Source organism: Oncorhynchus keta, chromosome 19, assembly GCF_023373465.1.
Source record: "Oncorhynchus keta strain PuntledgeMale-10-30-2019 chromosome 19, Oket_V2, whole genome shotgun sequence".
Taxonomy (NCBI): domain Eukaryota; kingdom Metazoa; phylum Chordata; class Actinopteri; order Salmoniformes; family Salmonidae; genus Oncorhynchus; species Oncorhynchus keta.
The window spans coordinates 34,846,822-34,864,602 of NC_068439.1; the positions used below are offsets into that span (position 1 = coordinate 34,846,822).

A 17,781-nucleotide genomic window follows, 5' to 3' on the forward strand; every position below is an offset into this window, starting at 1 on the left:
TATTTGACTATGTAACACCAATGCTCAATCATCTTCTTATGAACCAAACCTCAGATTCACTCAGTCTTGATTGGTTTTAAGAAAAAATTGTTGCTGCATTCCTATAGATGCACTTTAGCACATATGCGACTGCTAAAAATACTTTACAAATCTTCTCCTCATGAACCACACATCAGATTGATTCCAGATTTGGAATACAGACTCAATGAATTAGCCTCTAATCAATTTAAGAATGATTCATTTTTGCATTCAACGTCGGCAATGCAACACCACCAGATGACACCATGTCACATCAGGGCTATAAGAACTGAACAGATGAACATGGGGCCATAAAATTTGGTATGTAAACTTCATGTACATTTCCTTAGAAGCTGTGTGAATATTAAGTCACTGCAACCTTAGATGGCTGCACCAGACGAGTTGGTGGCACTATAGATGTCATTGGCACCATAGGAGACTAGAGCACTAACTAATGATCAACTAGACTTTGTCTCATGCAAATGAATGTTAGATTTGAATTATGCAGACGAACAATGTAAAATATTGTGAAAATATTTCACCAAATTGACCCCAGAATTGGTATACAAACTCGATACATTAAGTAACGACTTTAAGAATGAATACCTGCTGCATTCAAAGATCACCAAACTACAGCACTGAGCACCTACTGTGCACAGTACGAAAGTTTTCATTTTGACCAATTAGGAATTTAATGCTGAAGATTTTTCTTTTTTTAAAGTAGGTTAAATCAAAACCATGTCTGGTGTGTTTGATGTTTTCCTAAACTGATTAAAGGGTAACCAATTAACTGTGTCTTTGATTGGTTGCATCCTTTAACTGGGCATGCATACTAATAAGTGTTTAAGTAATGGTCTAACGAATAATGCTTTGATTATATTGTCACAGGTGTGATTCATTTGCATGTTTATGAAATAAGTATTTTTATTGGTTGATTAATGCATCTGTATTTAAACCCCCCAGTTTGTGTGTGCCAGGTGGATGCCCATAGGAAGTGAATGCAGTCCGGAGGCATGTTGGAGCCCAGGTATGGCCAGAGTGTGTTATGGCTTTGTTTGGTGAGAGCCATGGCTAATGGAGTTTGGTTAAGCTGAAATAGAGATATTGAGAAAATGGACGTGTGCTTCCTGGGCTGCATCACTTCCTGTGCTCCTTTTGTTTTCTGTTGGTTTGGTATGTATGAGTGATTAAAAAAAAAATATAATAATTTGAACTACCATGGCTTTTAAAAGTAAAGAAAATTGAAATTATAAGTATGGTAACAAAGTATGCTGAACTGAATTGACAATGGAATAAGATTGTGCTGTAATGTTCTGAAAGGAATGTTAGAAAACCTGGGAAACAACATTGATTCAACCAGTTTGTGCCTAGTGGGGGGGGTTGTTTCAACTGTGACTCAGTTGTCTCACTCATGCAGTAGCAGCTCGACTGTGGCGGCTCGACTTGTCGTCTTGCCTCGCTGTTTCTTGTCCACACTTGTCTCCGTGCCCTCTGGAAAGTGATCAGAGCCTTGTGCAATTGGCTGCCCTCTCTTAAACTCAATTCAATTCCAGCTGCTACCAGGAACTTGCACCGCTGTGATTACCCATGGTTGGCAGCTGCACAACAACAACCCCCCCATACGGGGCATGGCGGTTTCCTGCACTCCCTCTCATGGGCTAACTGTAATGAGAAATGAGTCATTCAGTTGAGCTTGTCAGCTGTGATGCCTTCAAACGAGCCTCCTGCGGGCTACGGCCTCCTCTGAGGGCAAAGGGTCTGTAAAAAAGTCTGTAGCTGCTGTAACTGGCTTTTTGCATCCTGAGCCAGTGTACGACATATACACTGCAGGTCTATGCAATATGTTTATTTATACGGGACTTGCATCTGTTTATTTGTAGTTTTTTTTGTTGGTTTACATCAGCCTCTGCCCAGTGACTATTTGCGACGATAACAGTGATTTGTACCTCATTTGTTGTCATTTTCTTGCACTGGCTCAATTGGGTGGGGGTGTTTAATGTATGGGAATGTGAAAGGTCCTGCTACATATGGTATTTACCAAAAAAGAGGTGTGGTTTATGTCAACTTCCATTTTCAGCTAACGCCAAGATGGTTTCCAAGGGAAACCTGTGTGAGTGTGTGGTACATTCCCTAGCATTACTTAAGGCCGTAGGCTCGTCCCAACACTTCTCTGTATAGGTTTTGTGGGGACTCCTCTTTTTTCCCATTTATGTGATGTATCTATTACAGCTTCTCTCAATCACATACAAAAACAATTTGGAACAATGTTGTCGATTTTCAAAACCGAGTTCACAAGACAGAACTCTGTGGCCCTTTCCAAAACAGTAAATGTGTTGTTTTTTTTTCAAAATGTAAATACATTAATCTCAACTATACCATCAAAATGGCAAACGTATACATCAAAATAAAACTACTGCCTGCAAAAAAAAAACACAACCATAGTTATCTCTTAAGTCCAGAACCAAGTTAGTCTGTCTTTTCAAAAATCTCAGTAGATCAAAACATTTTTCTTTGCCATCACTAAATCATGATGATCAAAATTGGAAGCACACAATCCAATGGGATTCAATACAAAGGCTGGTTTTATCAGTGTTTTGTAGACTTTCCATTGGCTCACAAACACTATCCACAATAGAAAAAGAATACAATGTATGAACACAACTGATATGAATGTATAGTCCTAAATTCACATCAGTTAAATACTTAACACTTTTTTTTGAATAAAAAATGAACTCCCATCAAAGCAAAGCTCTATAATGGAAGGTCACAATGTTGAAGATGATGACTGAAGGCGCCCGCGCATACTAGGTACGTTTATCTCCTAGCAGGGCTAGGCGACGCGAGTGACTGTGCCTTGTGTAACAGTATAATTTTAAACCGTCCCCTCGCCCGAACCAGGGACCTTCTGCACACAACGGCAACAGTCACCCTCGAAGCATCGTTACCCATCGCTCCACAAAAGCCGCAGCCCTTGCAGAGCAAAGGGAACTACTACTTCAAGGTCTCAGAGCAAGTGACGTAACCGATTGAAACGCTATTTAGCGCACACCGCTAACTAAGCTAGCCGTTTCACATCCGTTACACTTGCATACTCCCTAAAAAGACCTTCGCTTGAAAAACAGCAATATAGTTGGAGACACCGTAGCAAAAACATATCCAGTATAGACAATAGTTTGCTTTAATCCAATATAAATCAAGAAACATGTAATTGATTTTAACATTTTTGCAGAGGAGGTCTTAGTCGTGCAGTATTTCTCATGTGAGAATGTTTTCATTAAAACTAGTCGTCTTTCATTGAATGACGACAATTATTAAATAGAATCCCCTCCATAGTTCACAATCCTACTAGGAGTAGTACTGTTGACCAATCACAGACAAGGGGGCGTAGACTTTGGCTACTGAACATCAACTTGCCTCAAGAAAAAGTAATGTGTGCTTTAACAACCACCCCACAAAATGACCTGCCGAACCCCAAACGAACAAAAAAGTCTAAACATTTCGTCACAATATATGCGGAAACTGTTTCGACTGCGACGCATGCAACAAGCTTAAAGAGTAACCCAAAGTTACTGAGAAGTAACCCAACTCCATTCTCTGCGTCTCTTCATGTCTGCAATATGGTGAAACATCATATCGATTAGACAGTTCATATATTGTACATGGTATGACACTGATCGGGTGATTTTTAGAATTTTGTGCAGTAGTATTTATTGATTACCGGAAACAGCGAACACAATAGCTTACTCCAAACAAATAAATACATTCAATACACACACACACACATCTCACTGAACAAAAATATAATGAGCTGAAACTCCCCAAACACAGGTGTGCCAAGCTTGTAACTTCATACCGAAAGAATACTTGAGGCTGTAATCGCTGCCAAAGGTGCTTCAGAAAAGTACTGAGTAAGGGTCTGAATACTTATGTATATGTGATAATTGTAAAAAAATATATATATATATGAACATTTCTATAACCCTCTTTTTGCTTTGTCATTATGGGGTATTGTGTGTGGCTTGATGAGGCTGTAACGTGAAAACAATGTGGAAAAAGTCAAGGGGTCTGAATACTTACCAAATGGACTGTATACACACAAACCAAAGTATGTGGACAACCCTTCAAATTAGTGGATTCGGGCTATTTCAACCACACCCGTTGCTGACAGGTGTATAAAATTGAGCCATGCAATCTCCATAGACAGCCACGCAATTCCCATAGACAAACATTGGCTGTGAAATGGCCTTACTGACTTTCATCGTGGCACCGTCATAGGATGCCACCTTTCAAACAAGCCAGTACGTCAAATTTCTGCCCTGCTAGAGCTGCCACGGTCAAATATAAGAGCTGTTATTGTGAAGTGGAAACGTCCAGGAGCAACAGCGGCTCAGCCACGAAGTGGTAGACCACACAAGCTCATAGAACGGGACCACCGAGTGCTAAAGCGCAAACTGGACAGTTTTATCTCAATCGCTTCATTCAAGCCTCAATCATGAACACTCTTACGGACTGTTGTGGCTGCTTTGCATGATGTATTGTTGTCTCTACATTCTTGCCTTTGTGCTGTTGTCTGTGCCCAATAATGTTTGTACCATGTTTTGTGCTGCTACCACGTTGTGCTGCTGCCATGTCGTGCTGCTACCATGCTGTGTTGTCGTGTGTTGCTGCCATGCTATGTTGTTGTCTTAGGTCTCTCTTTATGTAGTGTTGCGGTGTCTCATGTCATGTGTGTTTTGTGCTATATTTTTATTTTAAATCCCAGCCCCAGCCCCGTCATTGTAAATAAGAATTTGTTCTTAACTGACTTGCCTAGTTAAATAATTACTGAGTGCCAAATTGCCTCTCGAAGCAAAGTCAGCACAAGAACTGTTCGTCAGGAGCTTCATGAAATGGGTTTCCATGGCTAAGCAGCTGCACACAAGCCTAAAATCACCATGTGCAATGCCAAGCATTGGCTGGAGTGGCGTAAAGCTTGGACTCTGGAGCAGTGGAAACGCATTCTCTGGATTGATGGACAAATCTGGATTTGGCGGATGCCAGAAGAACGCTACCTGCCCCAATGCACAGTTCTAACTGTAAAGTTTGGTGGAGGAGGAATGTTCGACTGGGGATGTTTTTCATAACATTTTTTTTTACTAGACTGTAGCTTGCGAACACACTCACAGGCGAACACACACGGTGATGCAAACCATCATTAGTGAAGCTGCATCATGTCAGAACCATGGAGGCAAGTGGTAACTAATTTTCTGTAGTAAGATCAAGGCACTCTCCCACTCCCACACAGACCCGCAAATGTGTGTGCGTGTACACACACACACACATCAATATCTGTCACCACAGCGATGTTCGGCTCTCTATTTTACTCAGTGACACCATTAGCAGCTTTGGAACAGTGTGATTCAGCAGGTTCAAAGGGACAGAGACCAGAGAGAAGGGGAAAAGGACACAGAGAGCTTAGGCGTCATCACATGCAACTCGCTGGGCAGAAAATGCTAGTGGGAGTGCAGGGAAAGAGTCATCAAGAGCTGGAGGAAAGCAAAACACCACATGTTGTGGAGGTTTTCTAGTCTTATATCTGTATGTTCATGTGTAAGATAGCTACATAAGAGACTACTGATCTCATGCCATTTTATCCAGAGGTATTCTGTCTTCCACCAGTTAGTAGTGTGGGTAGGGAAGAGGGAAGCATGTGTTTAATTGTCAGAGCAGTGTGATGACCAATAACCTGAGTGCACGGGCCTAGTGGAAGAGAAGAGGGAGGGGGCGGAAGAGTGTGTGTGTGTGTGTGTGTGTGTGTGTGTGTGTGTGTGTGTGTGTGTGTGTGTGTGTGAGGGGGGTCTGTCCGGAGGTCGGTGATAATATCCAGGAAAAGGCACAGGGGAGAAAGGGAGTGCACAACTGTGCCACATCCTGTTTTGTAAACTGTATCCTGCAGCCTTTTGGAGTGCGGCTTGGGCAGAAGGACGAGGGAACGAGAGGGGAGAGAATGGGTAAGGTGGGTGGACAGTAGTGGAGGAAGGTTGTACATTAGCCAAGAAAAAACACATGCCGGGGTAAGAGGAGCATGGTGAATGAACTCCTCCTCTGTTGGAAGTAAAGGCATCATGCATCCCGCGGATGATTTACGAGTGGCCATGACTCGGGAAGCTTCACCTCCGCTTGGCACTGCATACACACGTTCTTCCGCCTCCCGGCGTCCGGGAAGCAAGCGAGCGCTTGTTTTCCCTCTATTGAGCTGGAAGTTAAGCGAGCAGAACACGCTTGCAAGTGATGCAAGACACGAGGTAGGGCAAGGTGAAATTAAAGTGCAGTGAAGACTATTGAGGGGAGAAGGACTAAGTGGCAATAAAAGCTTAATGGACCTTTACAAAAATAGTATGTTTTAGAATGAAAAGGAAGCGGAGCGTGCGATGGGCAGAAATTCTTCAATATCTAGTTTAGCGACAGTCAGTAGTAGGCAATTGTTAAATACATTGTTGCTCTCCTTTAGCAGAAGTCACGAACATTAACCTACATCGCTATCCAGTCATAATAGGAGTGACTGGATTACCGTTTGCAATCACAGTTAACCTTAGACATTTGGCAAAAAAAAATACACTATCTCAGCTTGCTTACTCAGTTTGAGGAACAATGGTTTCAGAAGTGCACATCGAACAAGCTCACCCAATTAAGCATTTATCTGGAAATCAGCCCACCAGCCCTGATATTCTAACTATTACAGTACATGCATTTGGGAACAATGACAATGCATACGTTCATTATCCACACAATCAAACAACATGTTTTGGCATAAATGTCCCTGCAATGACACAGCTCCCCATCCATCCCTTGGGCGCACATCTCTTGTTATTGATGACACATGGTAATGTAATGGTATATGCCTCACCCTTCCCAGCCCTGTGCACAAAAGCAAATATAGCCTATCACACTGCAGCGCACACAGACTGGTTACCCTTGTGCCCGGAGCTCCCCAGCGCTTATTCATCAGAGCGATAGATCCTTGTGTGTTGCTGTATGAGCTGAATGTTGGCGATGTGCGCAGAGAGGAAACCACCGCACGCAACGCTAAGAATGACACTTCGGTTTATCGGTCGGCATCGAGAACTTTGGATGTTTAGTTGCTATTTTAACTTTGAGCATTAATGGAATCAACAACAGACGAGTAAAATCGCTGCCTTCACAGCACCAGCAAAACATGTGTTGGAATTTAGGTTAAGAAGCAGCGGCTACAGATTGAAATAATTAGCCGGTTTTTTTCATTCTTCAAAACAACAAAAGTGATATACATTACGCAATAATTCAGTCGCCTACTGCAGATTTTCAGCTAACTTTTGTGTTATTTATGATCCCAAATACCAGCCAGAGCTTAGAGAATTTTCCTATGGGCCTAGTGTTGCCAATTTAGCAGTTTAGCCTATAGCCTAGTTCATAGACACTCCTGGCATACCTAGAGAGCTCTTTTTTTAATAAACGGTTTTCTGCGTTGAAGTAGCCAATTAAAGAAAACAACAGTTCAAATCTCCTGTTCAAACTAAACTGAAGGAAAGAGTCAGGAGATCAGGGATTTGCACTCTAGTAGGAGTGGTGAGCAACAAATATTTATCGTGCAATGTCTTTACAGCCTCGCATCTTCCATTGACAGGACAGCCGGGAGACAATCAACTGATAACATGGCGAGAAATAACCATCGACATTAAGGTAAAATGTCATTTTAATTCAATTTAGGCCAATCATAGAAAGTTTCACGCAATAGTCCAGGGTTCCCCAACTGCCATCCCACTGGTGATTTTATTTGGTTCCCCGAGATTTGTTTGTGGGGAAGAGGGGGGACATAAAAGACTGTAAAAACACCAGCAAATCTGTTCTTAGTGATTTTAATTTTGGATATTTCTCCCGAAGTACGCACGCACAATAGAGATGTGATCTTGTGAAAATGTAAGCACGGTTTGAAATGCTTGTTTGTCAACTTTGATATCTGTTTGGGCTTCTTGCGGTCAATTTGCAGTCTACAAATGATTTGTAATTATGTTCGAGCCCCGTGACCATCTTCTCAAGAAAACATCGTCTGAATCTAGTTGATTGATGATCCATACAATAGGCTATCTGATAGTAACAGTTCGAGTAGCTAGCCTATTTGGCTGCAAAGATGAGCACGCACTGACAGCTGAGTTAGTTTTGGCTTCACACACGCAATGGCATAGTAGTGAATATTTTAAACTAGTGACAGGTTGGCTACGGGGTTATACTACATTTTTTGGTGTCTCAAGTAAGAAACTGACTGTTAGGCAATTGCTATATAAGCTATTTAAAGTTAAGTATACAGTGGCAGGTCTAGCCATCCTCACTAACAAAGCAGTCAAATGCTAGACTTTATCATATCATGTGTCTTATCCACACACACCAAATAAGTAGATTAGAACCTGTTAATACCATGATGCTTCCCTTATCCCCCACCACCACCTTTTTTAAATGCTTATTCTGTCAATCGCCATCCATCCAAATTCCATGGTATTTCACATAGAATAAATTCAACACTACTTTGGTACTCTTATCTAGTGGTTATTCAAAATCCTGCTACAGAATTGAACTGAATCATTCAAAATAAAGGCCACATGCCTCTGGGAGTTGGGTTGGTGTCATGTTATAAATCATTATTCACAGGCCACCTCATGCACTGTGTGTTTGTTCCTGCCAGCCCCTCTGTGGTTGATGGTGATGCCCGAGTCCAACCCAGCAATGCAGAGGACGAGAACCTGGTGGTGGCAGGGACGACTGGGGGTTCCTCTGCTGTTTCTGGTTTTCCCGCTACTCAGGACCGAACCACTCCAGCTCGAGCTGCCTTTCAATGGACTTTCGGAACCCCAGAATGTGACACTGGCTGCTATTCTGCCTTTGAGCAACACTGAATACCCGTGGGCCTGGCCTCGCGTGGGACCCGCTCTGATGAGGGCTCTGGAGCGAGTCAATGACGACCCCACCCTGCTACCGGGCCACCGCCTTCGAATAGTCTACGACAGCAGCGAAAACAAAGACGGCGTCTGCTCCGACTCAGTGGCGCCATTGGTGGCCGTGGACTTTAAGTTCTCCTACGACCCATGGGCCTTCATCGGCCCTGGCTGTGACTATGCTTCGTCTCCCGTGGGCCGCTTCACTACCCACTGGGACGTTCCCATGGTGACGGCCGGGGCAGCGGCCATCGGCTTCCACTTGTACACGTCCATCACCAACACGGGCCCCACGCACAAGAAGCTGGGCGAGTTTGGGGTGCGCCTGCATCGGCATTTTGGCTGGCACAGACACGCCATGCTCATGTTCAGCGACAACAAGAAAGACGACCGGCCGTACTACTTTACGGCCGAGGGGTTGTACACGCAGCTGCAGCTGGACAACATCACCACAGCAGACAAGGTCTTCAATGAGCAGAATGGACCGGTCCAGTATGATAACCTCATCAGTGTCATCAGCCAGAGTGCCCGAGGTGAGCTCCATGTCTAATCTCTGTCCATCTGACCTTTGTCCTTTTTCTACCTAAAGTCTTGTGGACACCCTCTGCCATTATCTGGGTGACTGTTCCTTGTTCTCATCTTGATATGAAATGTTTTTGGTTTGTTTGTACAATTGCATACAGACGCGTACGTACATGTTGACATGGTTTTCTCATGCCAGAGACATGAGAAAATAGCTCTGAATCAGTCACAAACTCAGCTAGCAGTAGATTTGGTCAAATTTTTATGACCGCGCATTAAAGTCATATGTTTCATGTGTGAAAATAAGTGGCCTGAATAGTTGCTTTTGGCAGTATTTTAATTCCGTTATTTCATGAAGCTGTAGCGAGCAGTCATTCCCAGTTGGTCCTTATTTTAAGACCCCCATGTGTATGCTGTTTTCATTTCCAACCACTCTTTTAATTATTTTGAATTGACCTGTAAACTTACTAATTATGTCGACACATGACGTCCCAATTACCAGAATTAGGCCTACTTGCACATGCACAGTTTAAGTCCAATAGATTGAATGATATTATTTGAGCTTATGTTTTGTTGACCTAGTGAGTCAAACAGATGGACCTAGATGGAAAATGTAACCAAAAGCCGAATTAATGCATTGCCCTGGCAGATCGAGTATTCAAAATGCTGTCAACTTGCTGTCAACAACGACAATTAACACACAACACAGTGAGGGAGAGAAAACAGACATCTGTTAACACACATTTAACAGACAGCATGATAATGTATACAACAAAGACAACAAACACAACTCATTTTTCACTCTCCACTTTTAAATTCCACCAAGGGAACAACTATTTTAGAGAAATTGGAATTAAAACAAGGCAACAGTAAACATCTCGTCCTCCACGAACAATCTCTGTGGCAAGCCGTATCATTCACCCAAGTATCGTCAAAATTGGGCCAGTGCTGTGAGAGATGTCGCATGTGACTAACGGACGGAGACAAATCCACAGTCCCCTCCCCGATTTCATTGTGGGGGACAATGAATCCTGGCAGGTAAAAAAAATGGAGAGTGGAGAGGGAGTTAGAGTGAAAAAGAGAGCATGTGCACAAGCAAAGTGATGGGTCTGTCAAAGATATAATGGACGAAACAGGATGGTGAAAGATAAATAAAGATCTACAGATAGAGTGCAAATAGTTAGACGACGTAGTCCTGCTGTCAGAGAGACGGCAAGAGTTGAAGTACAATAGCGTTGAAAGGAAGTTGAATAGTACTCCCTGCTTTGCTGGGCTATGGATGGTATTTTATTAGGATCCCCATTAGCTGTTGCAAAAGCAGCAGCTACTCATCCTGGGGTCCACATGAAACATGACATAATACAGAACATTAATAGACAAAACTACATACTTTTTTTTTTTAAACGGCACACGTAGCCTACCAATCAATGCATACACACAAACTATCTAGGTCAAATATGAATCATAACTAGTCCACTCCTCTGCTTTAGCTCTGTGTGTGGCAGTGGTCCTATCCATATGGCAGCAGGAGAACACCCTGTGTGCACATTCTGAAACGACATCTCACCACGTCTTCCCATTTAAGAGATGCTGCGTCTGGCACTGTCTGCAGGTGTGAGGAGCCTCGCTGGCATCACCTTGTTGCAGTCAGGCCACACAGGCACTAAAGTTTAGGAGAGAAGTAGAGGGAAATGCGTCCAGGAAATGCTGACAGAACATGTTCCTGAAAACTCTCTCTCTCTCACACACACACACACACACACACTAAGTTGGGCACCTCCCCACCAAATAGCAGTGGAAAGTTAAGGCCAACGTCAGCAGAGGCAACTCCACTTGGCATACAGATAACCTTATTATGTACTTGAGTGCTTCATTGTTATTTCAAATATGTAACTAATTAAAGGTGCACTATGCCAAAATTGCTCTGACATTTCCTGGTTTCTAAAATTCAAATAGTTTGCCTAATTTACATTTTATGTGAGCAAGTATAGTGTAGAGAATCACTACCATCTAAACCGCTGTGAAATATATTTTCCATAACCAAAAATATTGTTATTTCAGCTGTTTGAAGCTGGTGTACAAAACTGAAAGTAAAAGACACAAAAACTCAACTTTAGAATGGGAAGCATAGAAATAGCGTACATAGACAAAATCTACCACTTCTTAGACTTGCTTTCAATGAGAATGACAGATCTATAATTCACATTTCTATGTGATTTTGTTTAGATTACCCAAAAAGTTACATATTGCAGTTATAAGTGCTCACTGGCTAGCACCCTTAACTGAACCACCACCAAGCAATCAATATATCCAATATGAAGTTTTTGAGTACTGTGAACTTTAATTCGATGTGGCTTTAATTCGGCTTTAATTCGATAATTGGCTAGTTCAGATGTTGAAATGTGTTGTCAGACTGGGTCTTCCCCCAAGAGAGAGTCCAAGACATACTGGAGGAGGCCACCTAGAGAGAGAGGATTAAAATAAACATGTTCTGGAGCCCTTCAGTTGGTGTGCTGTTTGAGTGTGCAGTTGACCTGAGACAAAGCTGTCATGTCCAGGCAAAATAACTCTTGTACAAAGGGCAAATGTGAACGGAAGAGGGAGATGTACAAAGGGCAAATGTGAACTGAAGAGGGACATGTACAAAGGGCAAATGTGAACGGATGAGGGACATGTACAAAGGGCAAATGGGAACGGAAGAGGGAGCTTGTTTTACCTTCTAAGACCTACAGCATTTCATTAAGCATTTTTTCACACTACTGAATTATTTATTTTGGAATTAATCCACAAGAAACTGTATCTAGTTGGCTGTAAAATCCAACAATGTGTGAATGGGAACACTTGATTGGTTCTAGTTGGATTGTAATGGAGAAAGTCTTTGTTTCCTTTTAGTAGACATATGCATTTCTGTTGCCAGTACTTTGTGTTCTTAGCCTCAGGACACACTGAAGAAGGTACTTGAAAGCACATTGAATGATCAGAACTCATCATTTTCTATAGATTTTACTTTTGACTTCTTCAATTTGATCATAAGCTATTTGATTACTATTAGCAGATGGTATTCATTTTAACATGGCTTCTTTCAATTTATTTGGCTTTCTGCATAGCTGTAAATGTGGAATTTTGATAGTGTGGCTCATGGTTTCTGAAAGAAGACATGACATGAAGTTGAATGGTAGAATGTTGGTGGTATAACTGCCCTGTCAGGAACCACCTCGCGCTGTGCCCGGCCTCAGCCCACTCCCCCAGTTCCCACATGGGTACGACAACATTTCTAATTAAAAGTCCCAAACTTAAGCAAGAGGTCAATCCAGTGGCCCCTCTTTGACTTTATAAGGCAAATGGCTCGGGACATTTCTTACACCAAGATATTTCCTGTGAAACATCATTTATCCAGATTTTTTTGTTCTCTAATGTTTTGTAGGGCTATTTCTGGTACCGTCCCCGTATGATCGCCATCTGAGTTTATTGACTGTCACACAGTCGTTTGTCTCACCGAGCAACCGGGGAATCAATTTGCAGGCTAAGCTGACCCAGCAGGAGTGGAGTGGTGATGGGTAGGAGAGAGAGAAGCGGGATGGCTGGCTCTTCAGCTCTACCCCAGTCCATTGTGAGGGATGCTCCGTTCTCACATGGTCTTCACTGCACTCCCTCTCCCTCACCAGGAGCCTGAAGTTTTTGTGGTTGGTCAAAAATAATACAGGACCATCAGTGCCCCCTCTGCCTCCCTTCAACAACCACCGCTTCACAAGATTAGGAAACCAATGGGAACCACTCTTAACTGGTCAGAACACACTGTTTAAAATGAATTATTCTTTCAATTACCCAGGGCTCCGTACAATATCCGAGTGTTTTCCTCTTGTATTTTTTCGGTTATAGCCTGTCCAAGCCCCAGGGCCTCTGGAATGATTTAAGGCTGGTGGTAAAAGGGGTTTGGGTTTTGGGGGAGAGGCGTTGGGGGGGAGCTCTGTAACAACGTCATTTGATGAAGTGATTTGCAAGCAGAGATATATATCGGAGCCAGCAGTCCCATTTAAAAGGCAAAATATAAGCCTGGTTTCTCTGGCTCTTTGGGTTGGAGTGGAGGCAGAGAGCGCCCCTAATTCAAACAGCATGGAGACTTCCAGTGTGGGATTACTTAGTGGTGCTGTGGCTGTCTCATCCTTCTTGTTTACCCCCCCAGCAGCATTTATTAAATCAAAGCTGGGGATAGTGTCGGTTTGTTAGACTGGAAGGCAAGAGAAGGGGATAGAGAGAGAGAATGAGAGAAGGAAAACATTTTTCAGAATGTTTTCTAACTGATTTGACATTAGGAATGTTTTCAAATATTTCAGAGAACATTAAGAAACAACGTTCTTCTGGGGGAATTTCAGTACTTCAGCATAACGTTTCTTCGGGATTCTATTTAAAAATGCACTATGCAGAAATCTCTCCGCCGTTTCCTGGTTGCTAAAATTTGAATAATTTCAGTTTATCTGACAAAACAAGGAGTTATTGTGTAGAGAATCATTGTACCATCTAAACTGCTGTGAAATGCAGTATATTTTCCATAATCACAAGTATTGTATTTTGAGCTGTTTTGAAGCTGGTGTGCAAAACCGAAAGTAAAAATCATCAAATTGTATTTGTCACATGTGCTGAATACAACAGTAGACCTTACTGTGAAATGCTTACTAAAAGCCCTTAACCAACAATGCAGTTTGAAGTAAAAACTGAAGTAAAAAAAATATATACAAAAATAAGAAAATGTACATGTAGGTAGAGGTAAAGTGACTATGTATAGATAATAAACAGAGTAGCAGCAGCGTAAAAATGGGGGGTGAGGGGGGTCAATGCAAATAGTCCAGGTAGCCATTTGATTAGCTGTTCAGGAGTCTAATGGCTTGGGGGTAGAAGCTGTTAAGAAGCTGAAAAGACACTTAAGAACGGGAAGTATAGAAAGAGTGCACATAAAACAGATCTACCACTTAGACTTACTTTCATTGGGAATGAAAGATCTATAACTTGCATTTTTCTATGATAATTGGGTCGGTCATGTTCTCAAATTGTTCTGAGAACATTAAGAAAACGTTCCATAAAAACCACAACTTTAATGTTCAGAGAACGTTCTAAGAATGTTATTTAAAAATATACACGCCATTCTCAGCATCAACAAAACTCTTAGAGGATAATATCTTGTTTTATGTGTTCAGGTGTGTTGGTGGCACCCACTGATTGGCTACACCTGATCTTAATCAGTGCTTTGTTCCTTTGAATGGGGTCTGTTTGAAAATACTAAAATGAACAGCTTTGAATGCGTAAAAAACTAATGGAATGCTAGCTGGTGGCACAGTGGACTCATTCCATGGATAGAGAACAGAAGATTATAGGTTCAAATCTCACTGATGCCATGTCACAATAAAAAAAAATGTGTTTGCATGTTTAGGTAATTAATTTCCATGTGTCCTATCTGTGATTGGTACAACAAAGTTAACTCAAAATGAGCTAGCAGTGTTATTAAAAGTCTTTAATGAAATGTTCAATCAAAGTTTTTAGAAAGTTATTCAAAAACCTCCAAATAACCTATAATTTCCATTGTTAGTGTTAATAAAACCTCCCAGGAAAATCTCCAATGAACCAGAGTAAAACATTCTCAGAACCTCCCTGCAACCTAAAAATGAAAGTTCCCAGAACAGGCAACATTTTCACTTCTATTCTCAGAACCTTTAAAAAATGTTCAGTTTACCGGTCAGGAAATGCATGGCTTCGTTCCCACAACCAATGTGAAACCAAAAGCATACGTTCCCACAGCTTCCAAGAAACTAAATGTGCTAGCTGGGAGAGCTTTTATAATACTGTTCCATTATTACTTCTAATTACCCCGGTAGCATTGCGTCTTTCACAGTCATGCTGATAAAGAGTATTTGGATCAGAGTCATAGATCTCACCAGAAGGGAAGACTGAGTGTGTCAGAATGTGGCAGCTTGTCGAACAACCCGAGGGGCAATTAGAAAACAGTTTGGTTTAACTTACTCCCAGAGAAATATGCAAAGTCATTTTTTTTGATCGCATTCCAAACTATTTAGTTCTGGCTGTTTATCCTCCTGTTCAAATTTCAACCAATTGTAGTACCTTACTTGCATAAATATTACTTGCCCTGTGTAGTCGCAAAGAAAGTTACAAAACAATTAGTTTGAAACATAGAAACAAGTGAGAGAAGTAAAGACAGAAAGAGATGGCGGAGTCTTGGCCAGTGAGGGGTATCTCTGAGAAAGAAAGAAATACCAAGAGAGCCAAAACAGAAGGAACGAGAGAAATACACATTTAGTGTGAATGAAAGCACAGAGCTGCTTTGTAAAGCTCACTACGTCTAAACCGCATTTTAGCTGGATTTGTGAGTTTATGAGGCACTGGCATTGTCATGGTATTTGGATAGATGCTCCATTTTCTTTCCTACTCCCGATGTGCCATGATGAAAGTTTGACGGAGAGGAGGATCCGCAATCATGTCTGAGCCGAGGAGATAGTTTCCATGGCGACAGGCAGCATCTGCGCAGGGACGTGTGGGCATGACAGGAGCTGTCACCTGCCCTCCCGTGTCGTATATTTTCATCGGGCGCACAGTGGAACTGTCAGTGTGACCACAACTCTTTACTCCCTCTCTTTCACTTGCTCTCAAACATACAGAAGCACACAGTCTCTCTCTCTCTCTCTCTCTCCCTCTCAAATACACACACAATAACCATATGTTCGAAAACATGTCACTTTGTCTATGCATGTGCATCTGACAGGCTAAATTGAATGTGTGGATGTTCAATACTCCCAGATAGACGTAAATCAAATCAAAGATTTGCTTTTTACCTAAACTTTTAACTGCAATTGCCATAAATAATTTTACAAGCCAGGACTTTGAGAACTGACATATGCATGCTTCAGCAGAGTAACTTTGGACTAGCCTTTACCAGACTGATTACTGCTGAATCCGTGTCGGTTAACTGAATGTAAGCTCGCAAGACTTCCAGAATGTTGTACAAGGTTAACTTTGGACTCCAATTAATCAAAATCCTACATTTTTGACCCTCACCTCAATTCCTTTAAATTGCTTGTCTTTTTCTAAATACGCGGATGTAGGAAAAAAAAACGGACCAGTTTCTACAGGAGCAATATGGCAGAGCCTTAGCTCATCACACTCTAGGTGGGATATGTTGACAGGACTCTGCATTCTTAGAGTGTCTACAGTGAATTGTACCCCAGGGGGACTTCTTTTACATTAACTCTGGGGACATGGTTACAAATTGAACAGACAAACTCGTGTTTGCTTTAATTGTTGTTACATTGTTAGGTTGCTGAACTGTAGAGATTATTTGCAAGCATTTATTCACTTACTTCAACTTGCCTGGATTTGATTCACTTCAAACTAGAAATTGGTTGTGCAAGCAAGGGCGTCCCTAGAAGTTTTGTCACGCACATTAAATCATGTAAAATAAAGCAACTATTACCATTCATGAGGCTATGTTCAGTTTTATCTATGCAACTGCTACTGTGAAATGTTTTATTTGCCACTATCGACAACAGTTTAAGTCAGCACTGACTGTTTGTCAATAGAATGGATTATAGTTTTTGAGTGAACACGCCACCTGTCATCATTTCAAATTATATGCTTGAACAGAGGTTGATCATTGGTTGAGTTGTCACATCAACTGAGAAGGTAAACTGATGCCTTGTGCGCTGGGGCAAAATGATACGATATCGTTCCACTTCTCTGAATTGGAGAGAATTACTTTCACACCAGCTGGGAATCTAACATCTTTTCCTATTGGCAAACTAGGTCGCCTTTTTTTTCCCTCTTCATTTTGTCAGAAAATGCTATCACACCTGTTAAAAAAAAAACAAGCAACCCCTTTCAAACGATCCAGGTTTGACAGATATCCACCTTAGATGGTCCATGGCGGTCAGTACGGGTATGAAGTACAGTTGACCGGACATTGCTGAACGCACCCTGAATCTAACACCCCCTCCAATTGAGCCAGATTTGAAAGACAACTGAAGAGGAATCCACCTGAGGGGGGGTCAGTGTTTAGGTCTAACACTCAGACAGGACGATGCACCTGGACACCGGTGCGGCTAAGCAACAGACGTGGCATGTTCTTTGGCTGAAAAACCACTGAGGCGCGGCTCCGGGTTCGACGCCTCGGTAAATGGCACAACACACACACACACACACACGGGAAAACACACAGAGGAGCGAAGGGTCTGACCCTATCTGATTTATTACGGCTGATACGGTTGAACATGACGCTGGTCGAAAGATTGCTGGT

At 42.0% G+C, this 17,781-nt stretch overlaps 1 protein-coding gene across 4 annotated transcripts in view; it reads left to right on the forward strand.

The window, feature by feature from the left end:
- Positions 1-6,959: 6,959 nt before the first annotated feature.
- Positions 6,960-17,781, forward strand: part of LOC118398107 (atrial natriuretic peptide receptor 1-like) — a 114,542-nt gene continuing 103,720 nt past the window's right edge. Inside the window, exons 1-3 of one of the 4 annotated variants that reach the window (XM_035793141.2) lie at positions 6,960-7,108; positions 7,661-7,716; positions 8,680-9,496. In XM_035793141.2, the coding sequence (XP_035649034.1) occupies positions 7,042-7,108; positions 7,661-7,716; positions 8,680-9,496 (940 nt within the window). In that variant the 5' untranslated portion in view covers positions 6,960-7,041. Of the gene's footprint in view, positions 7,109-7,639; positions 7,717-8,679; positions 9,497-17,781 lie in introns of all 4 variants that reach the window. The other 3 variants (XM_035793142.2, XM_035793140.2, XM_035793144.2) reach the window with 3 other exon arrangements.